At 43.9% G+C, this 26092-nt stretch overlaps 1 protein-coding gene across 17 annotated transcripts in view; it reads right to left on the bottom strand.

The window, feature by feature from the left end:
• The window catches only part of KALRN (kalirin RhoGEF kinase), a 749960-nt gene that overhangs the window by 42513 nt on the left and 681355 nt on the right, over nucleotides 1–26092 (bottom strand). For 10 of the 17 annotated variants that reach the window (XM_037837128.1, XM_037837181.1, XM_037837192.1 and 7 more), the window contains 6 exons: nucleotides 25496–25681; nucleotides 24953–25124; nucleotides 21785–22023; nucleotides 19854–20107; nucleotides 16248–16371; nucleotides 15066–15125 (listed from right to left, as the gene is read on the bottom strand). In XM_037837128.1, the coding sequence (XP_037693056.1) occupies nucleotides 15066–15125; nucleotides 16248–16371; nucleotides 19854–20107; nucleotides 21785–22023; nucleotides 24953–25124; nucleotides 25496–25681 (1035 nt within the window). Of the gene's footprint in view, nucleotides 1–15065; nucleotides 15126–16247; nucleotides 16372–16399; nucleotides 18053–18980; nucleotides 20108–21784; nucleotides 22024–24952; nucleotides 25125–25495; nucleotides 25682–26092 lie in introns of those variants that run through there. The other 7 variants (XM_037837215.1, XM_037837287.1, XM_037837198.1 and 4 more) reach the window with 6 other exon arrangements.

Raw genomic sequence — 26092 nt, 5'->3', positions numbered from 1 at the left:
CCCAGTGGTGGTGTTTACACAAATCTCCCTGTGTTTATCTGCATGTGATCATGTCTGGTTTGTGTGTGTTCTTACCTTCTTCAGGGGCCTATTTGTGCCCTTTAGAAACAAAGATGCTGTTTCCTTTGTAAACCAATTGCCCACTTACACCATGCAGGCTTTCCATGAAGTGGCCTGGGGAAAACCCTTGCAGGGTCAAGTTCTGAGGCTGAGTGTCCAAAGACTGACCACTGCAGTGCCCTCTGCTAGTCTCAAAAGGCCACTGATAACACCCCAGCCTTCCTTTAAAAAACTGGTTTTCAATCCCTGACTTGGGCAGCTTTTTATAAAAGACCAATGCCTGGGCCCCATGCCTAGATTCTATTTTCAGGGGTGTGAAGTGGGGCCCAGCATTTTTAAACGATCTATCAGGTGAACAAGCAGCCTGCTTTGAGAAACTCCGCTGAAAGTTCCTCTCTACTCAACGGACCTGACCTTGGATAAACCAACTTCCTGCCCCAGAGGCTTTTCTGGACTGGGGTGGGGGATGCATTTTGGAAATGTATTTGAGAAAAGCTATGGCTTTGCCCACACCTTAGAGACCTCCTTTATGTGAGGGGGTGCTGGGTCACCATAGGGAAGGGATGCAAATTGCTCATGGTGAGCAATTAAACTACAGAAGTATGGAAAGCAGCACCATATCACCAGTAGGGGGTGCTATAGAAGCGATAAATTTATCTTCCTGGCTTGCGTAAGGCAGCAAGAATGACATCAGAGTCAGTCATTTGACAGCTAAAGGAAAAAAAGAAAAAGAAGGAAAACAAAAACAAAAACAAAAACAAACCAAAACACTTATTGAGCTTGTCTTCTGCTCCAAGGCCTGTGTAAAGCTTTATGGATAAAGATGATTAAGACACAGGCTCTGCCCTCAGGATCTCTAAATTTTTTTTTATTTCTTTTCTTACCTGGGCTTTCCAAATATTCCACAATCAGCATGGTTCGCTTTTGTAATTTTTGTAGTCAGACCTATTAAGGCTAGGAGCCATTTGTTATTCATCTTTGTGCCTCAGGCCTGTAGCCCAGGGACTGCAACAAAATGGGCATTCAATACATAGCTGCTGGACGAACAAAAACCTTTGCTCTCATTTCAGTTCTCCTAAGAATTTAGGACTGGTAAATAAATAGGAACTGATATAGGACCAAAAAATCTATAAAATAATTATTTCTGGTTTGTCACTAGTAAAATTTTACTCGAGCATCTTTGTTTGAAAACAAAGATGGAATTTCAAACAAAGATGGAATGCAAACTTTTTGAAAAATGATTTAAAGACAATGTAATCCATAGCCTCTGAGAGAGGAGGGTCTTAGTGGCATGGTGTCCAGGAGAGGCTGCAAACTCTGGGAGCAGACAGAACACTTAGTATCCAGTCCTGAGGCCAGACACGCTATCTTGATCTGGACAACTTTCTTAAGCAATTCAGAACTCAGTTTTATCTGTAGAAAAGGGATAATAATTCCTCCCTGGAACAGTCATTTGATCAAAGGACTCAGCAATTTTATCTGATGAAGATCTATGGGGTTGAGCACTTGTCTGTTTGGCAGCAACCAGGCAGGGAGTGAGGCAGACAAGCTTACTACCCTCAGTGGGCCAAGAGTCCAGTGGGGAAGATGGAATTAAATGATAGTTGCAAAGTGTCCAGGGGAGTTCCTGGCTGGTGTTAGTTACTGGCCTTCAACAAATGTGGAGCACAACATTCTCCACCATCCCACCTGCACACAGAGTGACCCTGAGGTAAAAACACAATTGGAGAATGCTGCCAACTTTGTTCAATGGCCTGTATTTCCCATCATGCTGGGAATCCACAGACAGCAAGACAGGGAGTCTACACCAGAAGTCACAGAGAGAGGGCCCACTATGGAAGGGGCAAATAGCAGGTTCATATGCTAGAAAATTTTAATTGGAGGTTTCATAAACCTGCACTGTGGCAGTACATTTCTAAAACAACACCCCAACTGCTGCTTAGAGAACTTCTTACCTTATTCCTGTCTCCTCACATAACCCCAACTGTGTAAAGTATACTATTAAACACATGCACTATTTAAAAAGGAAATATTCCTAGTTTGGATATAGACTTTTGGTGGGGAAGTTGGAGAGAAAGTTGTCAATAGAGCTTAATTGCAGATTCTCTCTCACGAAGGGACCTGTGGAAGTCATCAGACTGCGTTTCTCTGCCCCTTGGCTGGTGCAGGTGGGGAGAACCCAACTCAGGAACAACGTGTCACTGATAATGGTAATAAATGGGTAGCATTATGTACTAGGCATAAACTATTCCTCCCAGACTCCTTTGTTCTTCCAAAACTTGGAAGGAAGTACAGAGCAGCTGTTATTTATTCCCATTTCCTAGATGAGATGGAGAAGTGTAAGGTCCTAGAGAGGGACACAGGACTAGATCTGAAAGCTCTTGAATTTTAGCCATGCTTTTTCCACTATAGCATTTGGTGCAGGGGAGGGTTTTGGGAAAAGTGGTGTGAAACTTTGCCATCGGAGCCAAGGACCTACCTGCTTACCTTTGCTCCCCACTTCCCCTCCATCCCATCACTACACAGTCCCCCTCTCCAAATCGCTCCAGCAAGGACCGAGAGCTGGGGCAGGATCCACACTCCGTTTTTTTCTAACTTTGACTCTAGATTATGCCCATAGAAGATACCTTCCCTGTTTTTCCTCTTTTAGCTTTGAAGCACGTCAGAGTGTGGACTGGAGGAGAGTCAGGATGCCTTTCTCACGCTGTAATTATCTCCACATTTGTCAAGTGCAAGGCCCAAACTGCATCATCATCTGCTACTGCCCCAGGGCCTAGCACAATACCTGGCACCATGAGTGCCCCCTCCATGCTTCTTAAATCAATGGAATTTTTAAATGGTAGGATCCTAATTTGGGAGTGAAGTGCTGAGAAAATGTTTCCTACTTCCATTACTTGGGAATATGACTGGAGCAAGAATCTCATTGGCCAGTCAGTGTCTTCCCCCCTCTGTACTCATACCTCTGCGACTCTGACCATCTGCTGCTGTGTATCATAACAGCTTACCTGCCTGTTAATCTGCCTACCAGACAGTAAAGCCTTTGACAGTACTAATCTTTCGTATGTTTTAGTCACCATCTTTCATGGTGCTAAACATAGCATCTTGCACGTAGCAGAAGACTGAATATTTGATGAATCAAATTAACTGAGGTGACTCAACTAGTAGCCTAGAATGTAGATCTGCTGACCACCTTATCTAATGATCGTGGTTGGTGTGCAGCGACCTGAACTGTCAGCCTGGGACCTGGGGGTTTAATCGTAAGCTGCATATGTTTCTTGAAACCTGATGCCTTCCTTCCTTGGATACACACTGGGAATCAATGTAAAGTGGTAGTTGGGAAGGAGGAGAGACTGGAATCTGAAATGGAAGTGGTAGTGGGGAAAGATGATATGCTTTGTATCAAATGCATATTTTCTCTTTCTGGGAGAGAACAAGCGAATGCATAGCAAAATCCAAGAGGACGAGGCTGGTTTAGGCAGGATGGGAAATAAACTCAGGAATCTGGTTTTATTTGAACAGCAGAGGGCGCAGGTGGTAGTGCTTCCTCTTAGATGGGAAAAAGAACCACAGCGGTCCATCAGCAACTTAGTTTCTTCCTTCTGGAGAGAAATCCAACAGTTTTCTTGATTTTTCTACAAAATGGGAAGGCAGTGAAGTAAGAGGGAAGAATTACAGATAAAATCAACCAGCGTGGAATAAAATAAACTGAGCATTGAGAAAATCTTGAATCTTTTTCTAACCAGACTCAGTCGGAGACTCTGACACTGAGTTCTGTTAGTGGGGGCAATATTCCACCTGTGTAGAAAACCAGTTGTCAACCGACTCCAGAAGAAAAATCCCCCACTCCATTTTTCCCAAATACTTCATCATCAGTCACAAAATCCAGTTCAAAACTACATAGCTGAAAAAATAAAAGTGGGTCAAAAGAAACTCAAACCAAATGTCCTAAACCCAACTCAGAGATAACTAAATGAACCAAAACGTCTATAACTTTGCCTCTTCTTTCTATATACCCTGGTTTCATGTGAATCTATGTTCAGAGCAGGAAGGGAGGGGTTTTAGATGATTTTAAGTGATGAGATTTGGCAATAAAATGAACCGATATAAGAAAAGTAATATCCAAAAATTTAGACGTGATTTTTGGTTTGGAGGTTTAACCCTTCATGTTTTCAGTCTGGCCAAACCAGAACGGTTCTCTAAGTTTTTAGAAAATATTCCTATCTCTGCTCATTTCTAAAAGGCCATAGAACAAGCAGCAATGATAAATATGTATATGCAACATAATCTCAAACGGCAGTAGAAGTAAATGTCTCTTTGATCTATTCCCTTAATCCATAGTACCATCATTTTTAAAACTTGCAAGAAGTTTGAAGCTTATTATTAAACAGGTTATGTCCCCATACAATTCTACAAGCAACAGACCACAACAAGACTTCAGGAGGAGAGTGGGGCAACTGGGGAGCGTTCCTGTCACATCGAGCTCCTCCCTGTCCTCCAGTCCTCTCTGTGCCTGCCTTCTGGGCTCCTCCATACACCCTAGCTACTCCCTCTTCCTCCTGTGCCCTCCCAGGTGAGACCAACAGGTTTCTGAACCAGGGCTGCTCATCTTGCTCATCTGTCCCCTGAGGCTCACACTGGAGATGCAGACAGAGAACACAGACCAGACAACTGGGAGACATACATGTAAACAAATAACTGCAACATGGTGGCAAGCCCTAAGAGAGAAGTAATTACAGCCAATGGTGGAGACGAAGCAGTGAGCAAACACTAATGGATCATGAAACACCTACCATGTGACACCTTTTGTGGGGAAAACAGAGTTCTTCCTCATTGGGAGGGGCCAGCAATCTAATCTGCTCTTTACCACCCACTCTACTCTGCCCCAGCGCTTCTCCCCTGACTTGCCTCTCAGGAGTACACCTCTGGTAGTTAGGGTGCTGGGTGTGAGGGTGAAAAGTCAAGTGAGAGCCTTTAAAAGCAGCCAGTATTGGCTGGGCATGTGCTCCAGGCAGTGTCTACTAACTAGTTTATGTCTGAGTTGGTAGATTTTCACAAGGCAAAGCCAAGTGTTGCCTTCTCACTGTTTCACACACCCAGATGGGATGCCTAGAACAATTTGAAAGGAGCCTCCTGGTCTGTATAAACTGCTCATCACTAATCCTAAGTAGTTGATATGATTGACTCTATATTAAAAAAATTCTCCTCAAGTATTTCACATATAACTTTAGACAGGTAATGGATTGACCAGCATTTATTTGGTTGAAGAAAAAAAAGAAAAAGGTACAAGAAGGAAGAGGAAGGGAATGAGGTGGATTGGAGGAAAGGAAAAAAGGTAAAAGTAAATGAGGAGATGAATGGAAGAAAAGGGAGAAAAGATGAGAGGTGAAAAAGAATACAAGAGAACAGGAGACTGTAGTCGGTGGAGATGGATTAGAGAAGAGAGAGAGCAGCTTCTAAGTTGGCGCCTTTCTCTCATTCTGCATTCATGGGTGTTCTTATCCAAGTCGATGGCTTCACCCACCACTTTTCTGTGGATGATTCCAAAATACTAGTCTCTGGTCCTGACTTTGCAACTCCAGTACCAAATCTCCAGCTCTATGTCAATGACCCCAAGAAATTTCAAACTCAGTATATTCCACATAAAACTTACCACCTTTCTCCCAGACCTGGTCTTCCTCCCGACACCTTTATTGGTCAAGCCTGACTCTTCTCAGGCACTGGCTTACCACCACAGTTCCAACATTGGAATGCTCCCTCCTCGTTCTCTTTCCCAGACTTCCCTGATACTGGTTACCATGTCCTGGAAAGTCTATATCCTCAGCATCTCTCTACTTGATTCTTAGTTCCACTACTTTAATCTGAGGTTTCATTTTCCCTTGCTTGACCCATAACAAAAATCTCCCAAGGGGTCCCTCTGTTTATTTCTCCCTGCTCCCACCTCTTTTGTATAGCAGATTAATTTTCATAAAGCCAAGGTCTGATCATCTCATATCCCCACTCAAAAACCTTCAATGGCCTCTTATTTCCAATTAAGTCTAAATCTCTTAGCCTGTGCACAGTATGCCCTGCAATACTTTTTCAATATTACTTAACCACTCCTCCCCAAAAGTACTTCAGACCATAAGAGAACTAGCTATTACTTCTGCTCTTCTCCTCACTTTCCCAATGGGATACATTTGCTATTCCTTCTCCCATCTCCTGAAGTTCCATTGTTCATTTAAGACTCTTCTGAAACATCACCAAACTTGATTAATCTTTTTCTCTTGGGATCCCCATAATATTTCCCTTCTGCTTCATGTGTAAGCGAGTACTTGTAACTAGTGTGCGAGCTCATTCATTCATTCATAAACCTTTAGAGACTAACAGGCAGATGAGATGACTTGGAATCTGCCCAAGAGGACTCATGGCTCACTGCGGGGAAACAGGAGGGCTCTACAGGGCAATCAGATTCTACCATAGAAGAAAAGGACCCACCGCACTCTTTTCTCAGGGGTTGTGCTTAGCACATTGTAGGTTGTTGGAAAATGCATAGAGGAGGAAAATTAACCAGTGCTGGAAGAGGAAGAAGGCAGTGAGAGGGGGAAGAGGAAGAAAGTAAACAAAACAAAATTAAAAATGGCTAGAGGTGAAGACAAGGCAGTATCTGGCCCAAGTTCTCTTACCTTGTAACGTTGGAGGTCACCGGGGCTAATTTTTCCTAGAAAAGTTTCCTAAGGGCAGCTTTCTGGGTACAGGTAGCCTGGGACCTGGGGTGGCTGGCTTTGCCCTGTGGCTGGCCTTCCTTCAGAACCCAAGTGGATGCTTGGGAGGCGGAAGTGTCCCATTCAGAGGAAGGTGACACTGAGGTTAGGAAGCCCAGGTACACATGGGTGAATCTTAGCAGCCTAGAAGTCAGGGACTGCAGGTGATGTTATGACTTATTTTTTATGAATCACATTTCCAACCTGGAAGCCAAGATCTTGGCATTATATAAAGTGTTTATGGATGAGTATTTTGGGGTCTCATCCCTTAATGAGTTGACCCTGATCATACCCCCACATTCAAAACTTCTTTTACTGAGTGACAGAACCCCCCAGAGTCTATGGGCTCACAACAGGTTAAAATTTGCCCTGGAGATTGGGAAAGAGTGGAGGATTAATTTGGGGACTACCTTGGAGTCCCCAAGTGGGAAGGCCCACAGCCTGACATCCTGTACTGTACTCAGTTGCTTTCATTCCTGCGTCTTCTCAACCTTTTACTAGTTCTCATCCTCTCCCCTTCCCCACCTTGTCCCCCATTCCCTGTCTGAGTCAGGTATTTTTCAACTCTCACTAGCTCTATTCCAATAGTCTTCCAAACCACCTGTCCCTGACATTCTTTACATAGATGTCAGTTATTTTCCTAAAACACACAATATCATATTGACTCTCTGCTTAAAACTCTTCAATTGCTCCTTGCCATCCACTGGATCAAGTCCAGACTTCCTAGCAAGCCTGGACCCAGCCTGTCTGACAGGCTTTATCTCCTAGGAGTCTTCCTAATACCCTAAACCTCAGATACCCAGACCATGTACTCCTCTTGAAACGTCAGGCCCTTTCATACCTCAGGACCTTTGTTCATGCTCTTTCCTCATTCTTTACCTTTCTTCCAGAACGTTAACATTCTATTAATTCACCCAACTCATACACTGGCATCTCATGAAGCCAGTGACTATGCTCACAGGCTTCCTGGGAGATAGATTGGCCGCTTAGGAATACACAACCTTGGGGAAGTGCCTTTACTTTTCTGTGCTCCAGCTTTTTTTCATATGAAAAATGGGAATGATAATAGTACCTATGTCATTGTACTATTGGGAAGAAAAGACTCAATACTGTACCCAGCAAATAGGAAAGACAGGTTAATAGTAGCTACTATTGTTAGCCCAGTGCCCAAGTGGGTACTAAAATATCTACTGAATGAATGACTGTCTCCAGTCAGAAGTAGTCAGTCCCTTCTCCATGCCTCTATTAAAGCACATTTTAAAGTCTGCTATATAATAAAGGCTGCCTTCTTCCACATGATTGGAAGCTTCACAAGTGTGAGACCAAATCTTATTTAATTCATTGGTCCTTCATAGCACTCACCACAATGCCTCATGTTAATCAAATTTTGTTAAATTGACTAGAAAATCACATTGAGTGAGCCTGTAGGTGAACCTTAACAGCTCTGGGGTTGGGTGGAAGCGGTGAGCATCTTGGCATTTGCTCCTCCAACAGCAGGCCCTTACAGCAACTTCTCCTGGGTCAAGGGCACCTTGGAATCTTCTCAGTGTGCAACATAAATGAAATGGGTTACGCCACCAGACTAGGGTGAAGGGCCATAGTTCGTGTGGGACTGAGGATGTGGTGAGGGACTCTATTGGTTTGAGAAATCAATTTAGACATTTCAAATTCACATAATTGGGTTTCCTTTCTTGGCTGCTATGACTGTACTCCTGAGTCAATGGGAAAGGGTGTGGGTGAGGGCAAATAATTACCCTGACAGTCAAGGGATTAAAAAATGTTGTTGAGGAGGAAATTCTCCTTCTACAAGCAGATGTGTAACAAGGGAGGGGCTGAGGTTGGCCTTTCTTAAGAAAGTACCGGAGCCTTAGCGATCATTCTTCCTCAACTTCTCCAGCTAAGCTCAGCCTCTCAAAGCACCAGAATCAAGACCTGCTCTTGCTTTTGGTTGTAGGACCTGGGCCTCCCTGAACCTATTTCTTCTAGGGGGGTGAGAAACCCCACCCTACTTATTTCACAGGGCAATTGAAGGGAACAAAAGGCACAATAGATGTGAATGTGCAGTGAAAGATCTTATTATAACCTCCCAGTACAGAGAAATGCCAGCTCCAGCCAGCTAAGCTCCCTTCTCTTGGGTGAATATAAATCAGTCTGCATGGAGAGTGAGAACAAAGCGAGGCAGAAGAGTCTCCAAGCCAAACCCATCAGATATATTACAAAGAAAATATTTTGTAAAAAATAAAATGAGAGAAATGTGCTGCTTCATTTTCTTTTCCTCCAAAGAGTTCTTTTCATAAAAAAGGAGAAACAGGCATCTGTGGAAAGACACTGGCAATGCCAGGAGGTTCTGTCACCTGATCAGGGCTGTAAAAATCTCCTTCAATCAGTCGGGCCAGGTTATTTTGAAGCCTTAAATCTGGGACAAATGCAGCTGAGGTGGGAGCAGCAGGCCAGCTTTTTGCAGACGTGTGAGATTGGGTTAGGGATTTGTGGGTTTGGGGAAGAGAAGAAGAGTTAGCTCTGAACACTCAAAACCTTTCTTGGGCTGGGAGTGGACACTCCAGTCACGTCCCATGAGGATATCCACCAAAGCCCTTCCCAACGCACCCCCTGAAAAGCAAGTTTCAGGGATAAGGCACAGAATCTTCCACTTCCTGTTCTCTTGGGGTCTTACTGTTCTCAGAGTCAGAAGTGCCAGGGAGCAAAGTCCTTTGATCTCACACCTTAGACTGTACGGTGCCCAAAGGGTTACAATCATGTACATAAACAGCGGTACACTTGGAGCTGTGCAACCTCCCAGAGAGGCTCAGCCAGGCCAAGTGACTTTCCCAAAGTCAAGCAGCTGAGAGCACCCAGTCTGGAGTCCAGATTTCTAAGACCTGTTCCAGGAGCTTTCCATGTGATATTGCCTTCTTATGACTTTTATTTAAATCATACTTAAGCCCTGGAAGGCAGGGATGGGCAGGAATGATATTCCTCTTTGTTGAGCTGGAAAACTGAATAAAAAATTCACACTGGAAAAAAAAAAAACGGCACTGGATGGCAGGTCTTCTTGTCTGCCAGGATCTGTATTTTAGATTAAAATCAACCTGGGGTAGCAGTGATCCAAGTTAGGAGGAGGATGATGTAGGTGGGGGAATGATGCCCAGTGGAAACCAGAAACTGCCTTAATGCAGCTTTGAAAACCAAAGGGCTGGGGGTGGACTGAAAGTTCCCAAGGTTTGGGAACTCTAGAAGTCTGTCTTCTTGTTCTGATTGGAAATTTCTCCCAAATTTAGCTCTTCCTTCCCAAGTGCTTTCTCTGCCTCATCTTACAAGTATTCCTACAAGATCTAAAGCCTGCTCTTAACTGCAGAAAGCTGTTATGACCAAGGTAATGCCTGCCCTTAGTCAGTGTCATGAATGTGGCCGGCTGCAAGTTAAATGGCAGGGACAGAGATGGAGTCTTTTTGGAATCCTGACAACCTTTTACTCTGATGGACTGACCGTCTCTGTTAAAAGTGGTGTGGCACTTTTAAAATGTTTTGTTTTTTTTTTTTTTTAAATTAAAATGCATTTAATTAATTGGTCTCGACCCAACAGCTGCTAAGAATCCCTATCCTTGAAGGCAAGGGCCTAAGTCTGGAGGCTTGGTTAAGGACTTTCAACCCTGGCGTGTGATGAAGGAAAGTGTCAATACTTGGGGGTGAGGAGAAATGCAGGTGCAAAAACCCAAGCATTGTCTGCCTCAATGCAATTATCAGACAACTTTTCAGAGGTGGTATGGAGGTGGGAACCTGTCTAGTTTGGGTTGACTAGAGAAGGCTCTGGACTTGTTAGAGATGGGCATTGGCTAAAAGACAGCAGAAGCTGACTCTCAACTCTCAAGCCCTGGGTCCAGCCTGGGGTGTCAGCACAGACACTGGGGCTGGGTAGGACTGAGGAAGCTGGCAGGTGGGCTTATGGCTCCCAGCCCACTATCACTTCTGTGCTCCTCTTCCATAAAAGGCAAGCAGCAGTCTGAGCTGTACTGAAAAGAAATGGAATTAATATTAATTTGTTCCCCAGGTGTTCCCAAGGCACCCTAGTGTTTGATTTTAAGCCCAATTTGGCTGAAATCCTTCTAGGAAAATTTCTCTCACATATAATCCTCATCCTCCAAACACAAAGTTTAAATAATTATTGCAAGTCAAAGAAATAGGGTGAACTCTGGACAGACACGTCATTTTTAAAACAATAGTTCTCTATGAAGTGTGGTCAAAGATCGGCAGGAGGGAAGAGGGCTGTTAGGTCACATGTGGATGGCACAGATCCAGAGCCAATCTTGCAGCAGAGCCTATGGTGTGGGGTGTGGGTTTGTTCCTGAGAGTATTTACTAGAGTGTCTCTAAAGGGGAAGAAAAGGATGCAAACTTTAGAGCAGAATTACCTTCCTTTACATAAGCGGGTGTTCTTGGAAAGCTTCCTGAGTTGGATTCCTAGGAGTCAACGTGCTTTATTTTCCTCTTAGTTAGCTTTCAAGAATGTGCCTATTACCTCTCCCCAAGACACATCAGTGGGACATATACCAGTGCTGACAGTAGAAAGCAGCTGAGCAAGACCCCAAGAAATTGCTCCTTAAAGAAATCCTTAGTCCACCCGCTGAGAAAAATAAAAGAATGCTTTGGTAATGACATTGGCATGGAGGCAGGAGGCAGGAGATAGGAGCCTAGGACTGGAATCACCATTCTGACACCAGGTTGAGGACGATCAGTTAGCAGGGCAGGATTTAGCATTTGGAGGCACAGCAGAGGGCAAACGTACAGGGTACAGGGGCGAAGATGTCAGCTGGAATTCTAGACACACAGGCTCTTAGCACAGGTCAGGAAAGTTGCAGTTCAGCTTACTAAGGGCACAGGACATGGTCTGGAAGGCAGGAGTGAGTTAGCAAACTGCACCCAAGGAAATAACACCTATTGCAGCAATCCAGTTGAGAAGACAAGGGTGAAGGTGGGGGCCAATCTAGGCCTGATAATGATGCCCCAGACTATCAATTTAGTAGCTACAGCTCTTCAAGAGACAGCCCACACACTATATTTCAAGTCGGGTCTTTAACGTCTATCTCTTTTCGGTTTGGTCATTTTCTTTTTCAGCAATGTACAATGCAGTAAGGTTCTACTTACCTATCCCTTGAGAAAATTCTCAACTCATGTTGAAAAGGTTGGCTTTCAATACCTGATTTGTTATTTGCGTCTGAAAATACTAACCTAGCTGGTGCCCAAATGCCTGCTTCCCCCCAATGCCTGCTCATGGGCTCAGAGCTGATTTCAAGATGGCAACACGTCCAGAGGAGCCCACTGATGCCTAGAAGGGTCCGTATGAAATAGATGAGGTGTGCAATGACTATGGAAAGCTTGGGTTCACCAGAGGCCCAGCGGCTTCCAACACATGGACCCCTTGGGAGTTCTAGTTAACTGAGATTTGTCTAACAGAAACTTTGTGTCTCAACTATTGTATTTGAAAACTTTTGGTCCTGCTTCAACACAACTTTTGGCTTTGTTCAGTGTTAGCAACCTGATGCCTTTACTCAGGTACCCCAAAGCACCTCCCTGTGGCCATCTCAATCACTCGGCCTGTGCAACAAACCCCCATGAGGATAACCGGAGAAACTGGTGATCGATTCACAAAGCAGGGCTAAGATCTGTGTGTGTGTGTCTCTTTCCTTATGTAAACATAAACTGGAGGATCTGATTATATCAGCTAACTTTCCCGGTGTGTGTGGCTCCCCTGGTCCCCCTTACCTCTAGGCCCACTTCTTGTAAAAGGCAGAGTGGGAAAGTCACTGTGCGAACCACCCCGGTCCACCAGAGCTAGAAAAGGTTCCAAACTGCCTTTTGGAACACGGAGAGCTGGTGTTGCCCTCCCTCTGCCTGGCTGCCCTCTTCTTGCAGCTGGCATCTCCAGCACATGCCAGCAACTCTTAGACCTGGAGATACAGGTCTCTGCCTTCTGGGAGTGGACAGGCTGTGGGCTCCACGGGAGTGGGTGCCTATCCTAGGAAGTGCAAGGAAAGCAGACCCAGAAAATTCCTCTGGCTTCCTCGTTCTTTAAGATACATAAGGGTATGAATGCCATATCCACTTCCTCCCACAGTGTAGCATTGTATTGGCTCCAAACCTGCCAAATTTAGCTCTGTGGCAATACCACAGGGGATGATTTTATCCTGGCCAAAGCCATACTTTCAACCACTTGCCTCTTGCCTGATTCAACTCAATTAGCTTCTTCCACAGCCGATTTACCCCTTCTGAGGCCCCACAGTGTCTCTTTGGTTTTGTGGTGCTTGTCATAACACTGTGACAGGTTTCTTTAGGATTAGGTTAAATCAGAATAGGAATAAAAGCCTAACTAGTTATGTGACAAAATTAAGGGCTACAAGCGGTAAAAGGTTTTTAAAAAATATTCTCTATTCTGTACTTAGAGGAAATATCTAAACTTTTATCCATTACTTGGGTTAGGGAAACAGATTTGGAAAAAAAAATAAAATTATAATTTATCTTGAAAGACAAATTGGTAGGGAAAGCCAGTTCCACATTTGCTGAAAATCTCTAGGGTTTTAAAATTTATGATGGTTGTAACTCAGGGGCCAGACATATCAGAGTCATGTTTCTATAATGCCAAAGAGGTTTTGGACTAGAAAAAGTTGGAAATGGATGAGAGGGTGTTTTTGGTGGAAAGACTCCTACGTATCCATAGCCCAGAGTGATAGCTGTCCCCTACGTGGTGTTTCAGTCTCACCATCTCTATAAATGCCTATGCAAGAGCACAGCAGGGAGGCTGCACCCAGGGCTTCTGGTTTCCTTCACAAGATGGGCACACCCCTTCCTGCCCACGAGCACTGGGCACTGGGCGAAGTGTGTTCTGCAGCTGCTCTAATCGCACCTTGCGTTGCCAACAACCAGCTATACACAGCAAAGAGGTGCCAGGTCATCCACAAAACCATCCTGAGCCCATGATTTTGCTGGAGCATTAAGGAAGGAACAGGTCCAGGAGAAGAACAAGATGAAGGGAACAAAGGGGGAAAAAGAAGAGGAAAAAGGGGAGAAGTAGAAAACAAAAGGAGAAATAAAAACTAAATTGGCTCTTGTCTTTTACTTGGGAAACAACCACTGTTGTTTCTATGGAAAAAATGTGTTTTAAGTTTCCAATAATGAAACTGGGCATTTTCTACATAAAACCAAATCCACCAGAGAAGAAAGTATTAAGCAAGCAGTCAAAAGAACCAGAAATTTTTGTTTTTACAAAAAGCGTGCTTGGAAGGAGAGGTTAGGCCTCCCTATAATTGTGCCTAAGAGCCTCCTCCCGAATGCCTCTTTGTTGCTCAGATGTGGCCCTCTCTCTCTGGCTAAGCCAACTTGAAAGGTGAAATCACTGCCCTCCCCCCTACGTGGGATCAGACACCCAGGGGAGTGAATCTCCCTGGCAACGTGGAATATGACTCCCGGGGAGGAATGTAGACCTGGCATCGTGGGACGGAGAACATTTTCTTGACCAAAAGGGGGATGTGAAAGGAAATGAAATAAGCTTCAGTGGCAGAGAGATTCCAAAAGGAGCCGAGAGGTCACTCTGGTGGGCACTCTTACACACAATATAGACAACTCTTTTTAGGGTGTAATGAATTGGAATAGCTAGCAGTAAATACCTGAAACCATCAAACTACAACCGAGAACCCATGAATCTTGAAGACAATTGTATAGAAATGTAGCTTATGAGGGGTGACAATGTGATTGGGAAAGCCGTGTGGCTCACACTCCCCTTTGTCCAGTGTATGGATGGATGAGTAGAAAAATGGGGGCAAAACAAAACAAAAAAAAAGGCAGCCAGTGTTCTTTTTTACTTTGTTCTTTTTCACTTGAATTTTTATTCTTCTTATTTTTGTGTGTGTGGTAATGAAAATGTTCAAAAATTAATTTTGGTGATGAACGCACAACTATATAATGGTACTGTGAACAACTGAATGTACGCTTTGTATGACTTCATAGTATGTGAATATATCTCAATAAAAATTAATTTTAAAAAAGGAGTGCTAGGTAGTTTTCTATCCAAATCAAGCTTAATTAAGAGTCTTTTGTTGCTGTTTTTTTGTTTGTTTGTTTGTTTTGTTTCATTTTAGTTGGGATGGGACACCCAGGGATATCCTAAAATCACAATTTATCCTTGACTGGCTGGTCCCTTTAGCAAGATCACTGTTACAGACACATTAAAGAAAGACAATCATTGTAGGAAACAGGACAACAATAGCTGCTTCTACCTCCATGCTAGTATTAGGGTCAAGCTCATCACACTCGGACTCCTCGGAACTGTTCGTCTCCTTGACGGGCAGCATGAGGAAGGGGGGAGAAAGAACACAGTTAGAACACAAGCAGCCTTTGCTAGAGAGAGAGAACTTCAGAAAAGCAAGGGCAATGGGAAACTGGGCAGAGAAAAAACCCAGTGCTTTTAAGGTGAGGGTGTGAATCACTGAGGGCAGCAACATGCTCTTTTCAAGGAGAGGAGGCTGGGATTATGTGCAATTGCTGATCTCATGGGAAATAGCAATGGAAGCAACCAAATGAAGCATGAGTGCGGTCGAATTTAAACTTGTCTTCTGTGAGGCTGGACTTCCAGATGAGGGTGAAGGAGAAAATACAATTTCTTTTCCCCAAGGAGGTCGTTAGAAGGGTTTCAGTTGTCCTTATTTTGCTCAGGAAGGGGGAAAAAGTGTTCATGTGCAAACACTGTAACAAAATTAATCGGCAATCTAATTTCCATTGTCCAGAGACAGATCTTTTCAGAGAAAGAAAGCAGACCATATCATTTCAAGATGGGGAAAACAGGAGTCTGCCAAAGCTTAGAAGCAGTGAGATCAAAGCAATAGATAGACTTTTACAAAGAAATAATTTGGGCTTAAGCAATTGGCAACACTTCCCTTCCCATGCATAGGGAGAGGCAAGGAAAATGACCCAAAGGTGATGTCATCTGAACTCTGGGGAAAAGAAATGAAACTTTACCAAGGATACAGAAGCCCTTAAATTCCAAACCTCAGCCTTCACAGGGTTGGGGGTTTGGAGGGCATCCCTAAACCCTTTAAACTGCACGTATTCTCAAATTCAGGAAATTGAATGGGCAGCTTTGAGAACTGAGTATGAATCAAGCATCCTGCATTTCTAAGAGAACAATGCTGCAGATAATTTTGCTATAAAACATCTGTACAGTATAAAGAGAAAGGTATAAAAGAAAAAAAAAGAGGTACTTACTTGAATTGAAGTTGCCAGGAGAAATAAAAAATAAAAAAAAAAATTGCTGTTGCATGCAAAATTCTGCTAAACTACTTCCCCTCTGGTCCCTGCACGGGGGAAAAAATAAATCCCCACCACCCAAATCGCCTTGTGAGAATGCTGCAGGGTGGGAGTAGATGAGAGGTGGGGACACAGCTCCGGAATACCTTACTCACTTTAACAGAGACTTTGTTGCCCAGAATATCCTTGGGTTTACGAGGCCCTGTGGCTTCATTTTTACCCGTGCTCTCCACTTCCGCCCGCTTTCTCATGCGTAGGGTATGCCATGAACATGACTTCCTGTTGTACCAAAAAATGCACCAATCAAAACAGCAGGTCAGGGCAGGGTGAGGTGGTGGGAGGACGCACCACCCTTGGGTGAGTCATTCGGTGAGAGGCTCCGGTTAAGCCCAGGCTTCGGAGGCCCCGAGTCTGCACACCAGCTCCTGTGCTGGCTGGCAGCTGACCTCACCCCCAACCGGAAACGAGTGAGGATGAACTCTGATCTCTCCTGCTAGAGGTGCAGGGTTGACTGGCAGCATTTGAAGAAAATATGAGTCCTCTGGATTGTTAAACTCTCCTAGGAGATTAAGTGGTTTTGTATCATACTGAGGAGGCCTTACAGGACTGAGGACTTCCCTGCCTAAAGGCCATGGAGGAGGGGTATGGGATGGGGGGTCGGGAAGGTGGAACAGGAGGAGGGAGCTATATTCTACAATGTGTAAACTACTGTCAGCACATCTTCCCAGGACCAGGCATAAAGCCCCAAAAGGGTGATTTTGGTGTTCCCATCTCATTGCAGGATCTTGGGGGGCATTTGACTTAATCAACAGTTGAGCCCCACTCATTTACCTGGACATTTTAGGCTGAAGGGTTGGTTTCTTGATCTATGTTCTCCATGTCACTCAGTGTTTGTGAGTGCGTATAGGGCTCTGCCAGTCACTGAGAGTCTTGAAGTTTTCCTGCTGGGAGAAGATGCTATGTGCTCCCAGGGAGGTGAGACTGGCAACATCCCTTTATACCAGCCTAACTTTTTTCTTCCCACAAGGGGGTGGGAGCTACTTCTTCACAGTTCTGTAAAGGGAAGCTCAGAGCAGCATTCTTGAGTCCCACAATCGTTGGGACCCAAAGACAAAGAAACCAAAAGCCAAGTCACAAACAGTCAGTGACTCTGGACAGGTGTCATTGATTTCAGGTGTGGTCATAGAGTTAGGATGAAGTTCTAATCGTTGTCTGGAATAAGTGAGTCTTGGCTTCCCTTCAGTGTCCCCTTGTCAAATTTAGGCAGACAGGAGGGTGAGGGGCATATGAGATTTAGGAGGAAGGGGGACACTCTAAGAAACTGCATCTGTCAGGATTTTTAGGTGCCCTGAGGAAGGTGTTCCAAAAATTCTTATCATTAGCACACATGCACAACAATTAACCTTCTGAGTAAGAAAAAGAAATTGCAATCATGCTTTTGAATTTTCTCGGAAAGTGGGTTTCTTCAAAGGCAAGCACCTCTTGGTAAGACCTTTTCTTGAACCTCCTGAATATTCAGGCAGGTTCTCTAGGATTCCCTGCATACTGGCACCTTGATCCATTTGCCATATCTGAGTGAGAACCAGTCATGGAAAGTAACCCTATTGACTTCAGACTCATCTCATTTCTTTACCCCAAAATCCAAGTCCCTGGCTCCTTCTGAGGACATCTTGAGTTGGGAAGGTCCCTGCTGAAAAGACTCCAAGGGCAGATGGCACAGCACACGTGTGTGTGCTTATGTGAGTGCATGTGTGTGTGTGAGTGTGCACGCTACATTTATTTCAACCCTTTTGATGATTCAGTATGCTTGGTGAGAAGCTAGAAATGTTAAAATAATGTGCAAAAGGAAGACACCGAGTAGTACAAGTGGCACATCAGGCTCAATTTCATAGTCTTCTTCCCAGAAGAATTTGTCATCATGGTCTGGGGTGCTTCCATCACCTGGCCACAAGCCCTGGGACTGAGTGGAAAAAGGGTTTCAATGGCATTTATCCTGTAGGCATCACAACCAACTCTGACTCCTGCCGTCATAACAGGCCCTGGGGTGGGTGTGGTCAGTGTCCTTGACTGATAAGGACACTAAAATCCAATTTTAGTCATTTGCTCCCTTCCACCCCCACTCACCCTTGTGCAAGAGCAGCTGACCAAGAACCAAAATGACCAGTCTGCATTTGGCATTCTTCTCTTTCACCCAGCCTGACATCCCTCCTTCTTTTCCTCCCATGGAAAGACTGAATAAGTGACAAAAGACCCAAAGGTGAAGAGGAAGAAGTGCTGAGTGTCTGGATAATTAGCTCTTGAATCATTAACAGTTGGCTCTTTAAAGCCATTGACTAATAAGAACTTTAGCACTTAGAGGGTCTTGGTTTTCATGGCTTGGGGATTCTTAAAAAGCACTAAAAACAAGTATCTTTAGGATGAAATGAATGGGGCTTATTGTGTCTTAGAGGCCACTACTTATGTCCAGTTTGGCCTCTGGTTACCTAGAGAGGCCAGGGTGATGTCAGGTAGCCTCTATCCCCTGGACCTAGAGAAAGTTTTTTTGGTGCGGCTGCTTGGATATCTCATAGAGCTCTTTACAGCCCTTCCGTGTTTGACCACATAGCCAGGAAACCAGTGTGGGGGATGCAAGCCAAACGCTGCCTTTTGGTTACTCATTAGTTATATCAGCACCTCAAGGTCACCCAGTTACTGGGAACCAGTTGGACAGTATCCAACCTGCAACATCTCAGAAGTTAGAGAAAAACTAATGGAAGCTGCTGGGTAGGCAAGGCTAGAAGTTTAGCGACAAAGGCACTTTTTGGGTAGGAAGGAACTGCCAATGCATTCAACAAACTTCTAAAATACAGAAAAGAAAAAAAAAATCATTTGCACATTTGAAAGTCCGAGAAGAGTGAAATGGGTGAAAAAGGGTCAACTAGCCTTTAACCTCATGAAAACATGCTCATGGTGAAAATTTATTTTACATATTTAAAATAGTACATTTAAAATTATTAGTTACATTACAGGTAACAATGATGAACATTGTGACTCTCCATTATATTGCACAACCTGACTTCATCCATATGGGTTTCTTTAAATAGTGCAAAATGCTTTATACAGGAATGTGTTCAGAAGGGTCTTCGCAATCAAAATAAGGAAAAAGAAATATCTTACAAATACCATGAACATATATTAAAGTGACAGGGGAGGGGGGAAATTAATAAAAAAAAAAAGTTACAATCTGTACAGAGGAATTGGCAGACAACCAAAAATTTCCCTCTCTCCTGGGAGAAGCAGTGTACCTTTGACCTGTACAGGTCTGGCATCGGTGCTAAGGTAATTTTTTTGGTGTCAATCAAAAATATATATATCAGTAACTTAATACAATATAAATAGAAGTCCAGTCCAGTGAGTCCTGTGGTGGGTCAAATGTAGCAACAGAAGGCATGCCTTTTGTCACCTGGGGTTTCAGTAGGGTTTTTTTCTTAACGGTGGGTAGGGGAGGAAAAGGGGGAAAAATGGACAGAAAATCATAAACGGAAGGGAAAGGAAAACCACCACCACCACCACCACCACCAAAAAACCCTGGAACAATCCGGCCTGGATGCCCCATGCTGCGTGTGGTTCCAGCACTCAAACATTTGTTCCAGTGGCACTGTCGAGAATAAGCAGCAGGAATTCCCTATCGTTTGTTTGCATTTTGTGTTCTTTTTTTGGTTTGTTTTTGAATATTTTTAATCCACACACTGCTCTCCCGGGGAAGCCAACGAGGCACTTACTTGATGCTCCCGTCACTATTTTCTGCTGCGGCCGTGGCTTTGGTGAGGGGTGCCAGGATGCTGCCTGGGACCCAGCCCTCGGCTGCGGGGGAATGGTCGCTGGCCGGCTGGTGCACCAGGCACATGTTCTGCTGGTTGACGGCGAGGACCTGGACCACCTCACCTTGGCTCACACAGATTTCGTTCTCCTTTAGTGCATAGTAATCTTTGATCACGGCCATGGATGAGGTCCCATTGCAGCCTCCCAGATCGTTCTGCCAGGAGACAAGGGTGAGAGGGACACAAACACAAGAGGGCTTGTTCACACAGGCTTGCTCGACATTCTGCTGCCTGGTTAAAAAGCCAAACTCTCAGTAGCAGGGCAAATAGCAGGCAGAATATTATCTTGAGTAATGAAATTAAATTCATAAAAGTGCTTTTCATAGCAATGTTTCATAGAGTATTATCAGCAAGGCTAAGTAGGTAGCGCCTAGTCCAGCCCCAGCCCAGGTGAAGGTGTACAATGTAGTTTTCACCTGGAAGCCCCAGCCTGGCAGGCAACCTTCCTGCAGCATATGGACTAACCAATGGGAAGAAGAGTGGGCACTGGCACAGGGATATGTAAGCAGCTTGGCAGAGGAAGATCAGGGCAGAGATCAGGCCAGGGGTCACAATCCCCCAGTGGAAAGAACACAGACCCTTTGATATAACATTTCCCTTTTCTTTTGAAGAAGCACTGGCCTTACTCTACATTCTGATGGTCTTTGAGACAGGAGTAACAATGAGACCCTTGCTTGTTCCAAAGGCAAGGCCGTGACCTACCCTGACCCAATTCCCCGTGGGAGTAGAATCCTGTAGTCCTCCCCTGTGCTCATTACTATGAGAGGTGCCGCCTCCATGTCCTTTCCATGCAAGTCTACACCAGGGCAGCCGCTTCCTGACAGACCCGTAACTCCCAGGGTGGCCTGGCTGCCCCTTAGAGCACACTAAGAGCAAGAAATCCTTCAATACGTTTGACGAAAATACCAATGTAATTTCAACATATACAATGGCAGGGGGTTTTTAAGGTGGAAAATAATTCCCAGGTGATGTAATGAAATAGTTGGTACAGTTACTCTAATATAGAATTGAACTTAGACACTCATAATCAATTTTAACAAAATCAATCCCAACTAATATTTGATAAAAAATAATAAAGCTATAAAATCAGAAAGTGTAGGTCAAAAGTAGATGTTCCTAGTCATAGGCCCATTGAGTTGTAGAGGAAACTGAAGCCTAATCCAAGTAACTAACTTACTAAGGTTATATCGTGAGTTGCAGAATTAGAAATAGTACCAGATAGCCTGATTCCCTAATCCAGGACTTGGTTCACCATTCTCTTCTTACAATACCTTATAGGGTCAAAATAGCCGTGCCGACTGGGTCCAAGGTCAAGTCTATGACTACCTTCACAGTGATGTTTGAACTGTGGATTATCTATGATAAAGGTTTAATCTAAGGCTGGCTTTCCCCATCCTCACCCTGACGAGCCCCTGCCCTTGCACAACAGTTAGTAGATGGTGAAGAACTGTGAACTCACTTCAGTAGGTGCCTAGGTCACATGATTAGAAAGGTCAATCTCTTCCTAAGATGTCAAAGTCTAGAGTTGTGACTTTCAGATGATCCACATCACAACTACTGTATTTGGTATAAATCACTTGTTTTTATAATTCTCACTACAATAACACCTTATATTTATCTTAGGTTCTGCAGATGATGACAGCTCTAAAGCCAGAGAAAATTGGTCTAACTCATTCCCTTTAGGGGAGGAAAGAAAAAATAACTGAGACTAGACTGTATTTGTGGGATCTTCCTGCTAAAATGATCTGCATATAAAGATGTCATCTCCTAGAGTGGCCCCTGAGGCTGTGCCCTCAGAGTGGTGAGGGAGGGAGCAACGGGATGTCACTTACCTTGCTAGCCTCATACTTGTCCCCAGGCTGGTGGTAGTCGAACCCTGGACTGCCATTGGAGGTAGGTATCTTCAGGGGTGGCAGAGGTGGGTTGTAGCTGGAGCCCTTTGGGGGCTTTTCAGAGCCCACGGGGACAGAGGAGTAAGGCCTGGGGCTGGCTTGGGGAGCCCTAGTGGGCTGGGACCTCATCACAGCTGTGCTCCTTTCTTTCCGCTGATACTCAATGGGCGACTGTAGTGCTGCAAGATAAGAGCAGATGGTTACTCCATATTTTGGGAATCCCACAGGGTTTGGGGGCCTATTTGGTACAAGGTTTTATGCTAGGTGTATGTGAAGAAGACTCTCCCCCTGTTTTTAAGGAACTTAGAATGTACAGTGAGAACTAAGATACCTACATAAATAATGAAAACACAAAACTAAAAATAAAACAGTGCCAATAAGTGAGGCACAAAGAGTGGTACAAAAAGAGGTTAAGCGGACTCTGTAGTATGAGAATGTTTTGAGTGTATATATGTGTGGGGCGGTGGGGTGGGAGTAATAAAGAAGAGCTTCACAAGAAGGCCAGTTGCTGGACTTCAACATTCAGACTCTGCAGGAAGGAAGCAACTGTGCAGTGTGTTTGGGGATGTGACCAGTTCACCTGGAGCACAGGGCTGTGGTCTTTGTGGAGGAAGAGGGGATAAGGCAGGTAAGGGAGGTTGGAAGTACCTTGGTGTGAAAGAGCTAGAAAGAGGGCTAACCCATTTGGACTTAATTCTGTAGACGATGAAAGGTGATTGGATTAAATGAACTGTAAAACTCTTTCAAATTTAGATTCTATCATCAGAGCTACACTTGAGCAGCAGTTAGAAGGAAGGACTGGAGAGGAAAAGACAAAAGACAAGAGGCAAAGTCAGAAGCCAAGAGGCAGTGATAAGTAAAAGGCAGGAGGTCTGAATGAAGCAGAGCCAGTAAGAATGCGGTAAGGATATGGGCGTGACAAGTGTTTTGAAGATAGATTTCATAGAACTCTGACATGGGGTGGATGGCAAAAGCAAAGTAAGAATCAAAGATCACTTAGATTTTGAGAGTGGGAGAATGGCAGTCAACGGAATTCAGGAGACAAGAGATAAAGCCAATTCAAAGGGAAAGATGTGAACTGTTTCACTGAGTTTAAGATGACAAAGTCCCAAGATCTGAGTACTAAGGAGGAAGAGCCAGGCAAAAGCCAAACAGGTCAAATTGTGTAATAATGACTTTAAGGGCTGGCCTGATTATGTCGTTTTTATCAGTATTCACTATAACCACTATTTAAGTGGGTTAACAGCTGGGGCCCAGAAAACTTTCAATTATAAGGATACTTCTACAGTGATAGGTATGCACTTTAATAGGACTCAACATAAGTAACACTTGCTTTCTATTTGAGGTCTCAGGAGGGAAAGATTAGTTCTGAGACACCGGCAAATATTTTTATAAATGAAAGCCTGGCACTGGTCCATAGTCACATCCTTATCTCTTGAAAGCATCAAAGTACATAAGAGGCACCTGCCAGAGGTCAGCCTCTCTCCCTGGAGAGTGTTCTGTGGGCATTAAACATTTAAGTAATGATAACCTAGTTCAGTATATTCTCATAAATTCACTATAATTAGGAAAAAGGTCTCTTGGAACCATGTAAAGGTCTGAATCATTGATCATGCCCAAAGAAATGCATTTCCAAGTTTTAAATATATAGCAAAGAATTGTGACGCAGACATTTCCAAACCTACTTTGAATCAATATGTCATAAGTAATTGGAACGTTATGTTTATATGCAAATAATTGCACTAAAGTGTTTGAAAATACTATGCCTTCTTAAATAAGCTTCATGAGAGCCTACATTTTCCTACCAGCTTCAATTTGCATAAAATTTAGGATCAGGAAAGCTGAACATCTTCTGACAGATGTGTGGTTAAAGTGTATGGTGTCTTGTGTCTGCTCCCGTTTCCTTCTCTGCTCTGTTTGCTGGAGAGCTTATAGACAAATGTGTGCCTCACCACTAGCAGCTACATGGCAGTTTTTTTGTGGTTAAGAGCATAATTTGAAGTCATACAGCTGAGTTCAATTCCTTGTTCTATCACCTACTATTTTTGTTCCCTTGGACAAATTCCTCAATGTCTATGAGTCTCCTTTTTCTTAGCTGAAATAAATGGGATGCTAGTACTTACGTCTCCATGCTGATGTGAGGATTAAATGTGAAAATATACGTGAAATACTTAGCATAGTGCCTGGCACAGAGTGAGGTCTCAATAAATGGGAGCCATTATTGCTATTTCAATTATTCCTAGTTTTGACTTATTGTCTTATCTTACTTTTCTTTTGTCCTGAATCCATTTACATAAAACCTCATTCCAGCTTAGAATCTATTAGAAATTCCCAATTAATAGAATCATAATTTAATTAATGAATTGTATATAAGCACATATTTTTACATAAGATTATTTTATCAACATAAGTGTTAATTCAAAGTTACATATTTGGAAACTGTAAACTATATGCAACTTTCATTACCATTCTTCAGGGGCCAGTGTTTAATTTTAGACTTTTTAGCATGGGAAAGAACCCTAGAGATCACTTAGCCCAGTTTTTTTCACCAAATTTTTCTACAGTGGGAGGCCAGGAACCATAGCCCCCAAATACTCTCCGTTAAGTGTGAAACTGCTTTGAAATCCCACGTTCTATCTTAGAGAGTCATGGCCTTCTGCTACATAATCTATCTTTTTATTTGTTTTTAAATAAAACCGATGTGTTAAATCACTTACCACAGAGTGAAGTTGATACTCTAGGGACTTGGGCCACGCGTTTGTGTTTCCAGCACTGCTGGGACAGCACAGCACGTGCCACCATGAGAAGCACAGGTCTAGCTCAGGCACCTTTATACAAAATGGCCAACCTGAGGCCCAGAGAAGTGCACTGACTTGCCCAAGGTCCTCAACTAGCATGTCTTCCTTTTGCCTTTTCCCACAGTCCAGCTCCATCTATTTCACTTGCGTAGTCAGGTTCAGAAAAATTCTAAACATAGTGTTTCTGAAAAGACCAAGTTGAAGTCCACACAAAATGTGGTCTGGGCTCATAACTTACCATGAGCCCAGACCCAAGGAAGCCTAGGGTTCCTTGGAAATAGCCCAGCTAGAAAGCAGGCCCAGTACCCACCATTTAAGAAGTCTCGCTGTGTCTCTAAGACTTGATTGATGTCCTGCACCCAGGCCTGCTGGATGTCAGCATTGGCGGCTTGCAGAATCACCCTCTCTGAAGTCTCCCTGTTCATGAGAGCAAACTTGCAGGGGTCATTGTCTACGTTACCCTCCAGGACCAAGTAATTCATCTGGAAGAAACCAAGTGGATCCTTTTTTTACTTACGTGAATTAAAAAAAAAAAATCAGTGACATACTACGGCTCCTCAAAATTTTCATTTCAGGAGACATTATCAACATTTTGCCCTGGATCCCACAGTTTAATACAATGGTTTCTGCTGAATAACATGATTCTGGGAACCTCCAGAATCGTGCCAGGGATTGGCACTCATCCTGCCACTTTTTCTCACAGATAATCACTGTTTATATATTTTTTCAACCTCTAAGACCCACAGTTATCAGACTAAAAGATCTTCAAGGTACTGGAAACTGACTCATGCCAATGCCTTCATCTTAGGTAGCAGCTCTTCCTTGCTTGTTCTCACCCCCACGGGATCCTCACCTTGATGCTCCTTTTGAACATGTAGCCTGGGGTGAGGGAGCCCTTCCTGAGCAATTCACTGAAGATGACAATTTGCTCAAAGAGGAACACGCGCCTCTCCTTGGTCCGGGACTGCATGCCTGCATCCAGCTCGATCACGTAGAACGTGTCCTGCTGCAGCAGCTTCCCCTGAGCGGTCAGGGTGCCCTGACAGAAAGAGGGGCCAGCATGAAGCAAGTAAAAAACAGGGAAACTGCCCCAACCCTCTTGATCCACAGAACCTCCTGCTTTGGGACATGGACAACAGACCTGTTACCAAAAGCTTCAGCCCTAGTAAGAGATCAAATTATGACCCACTCTCTCATCTAGGGGCAGATTGTGGCCACTTTCCTGTTCACACAATGGCCCTGAAGAGACGGAAAGAAGGAAAACTATGGAACTACTAAGAATCAGTTTCAGAAAAATCCCAGAAGGAAGGTGGCAATTATTAGCTAAAAACGGGTTCAGGAATTATCCTGGCCCTTCTTGTTTTCTGTTAAAAGGAGCAAAGAAAGTAAGTGACATCTGGATCCAGAAGTAGCCTTTCTGATCCCAGAGCTCAGAGAACTGTCTGTCTGT

The sequence above is a fragment of the Choloepus didactylus genome, chromosome 1, assembly GCF_015220235.1.
Source record: "Choloepus didactylus isolate mChoDid1 chromosome 1, mChoDid1.pri, whole genome shotgun sequence".
NCBI classification, from domain to species: domain Eukaryota; kingdom Metazoa; phylum Chordata; class Mammalia; order Pilosa; family Megalonychidae; genus Choloepus; species Choloepus didactylus.
Note: the sequence above shows the minus strand (reverse complement) of the source record. Positions and strands in the feature narration are given on the sequence as shown.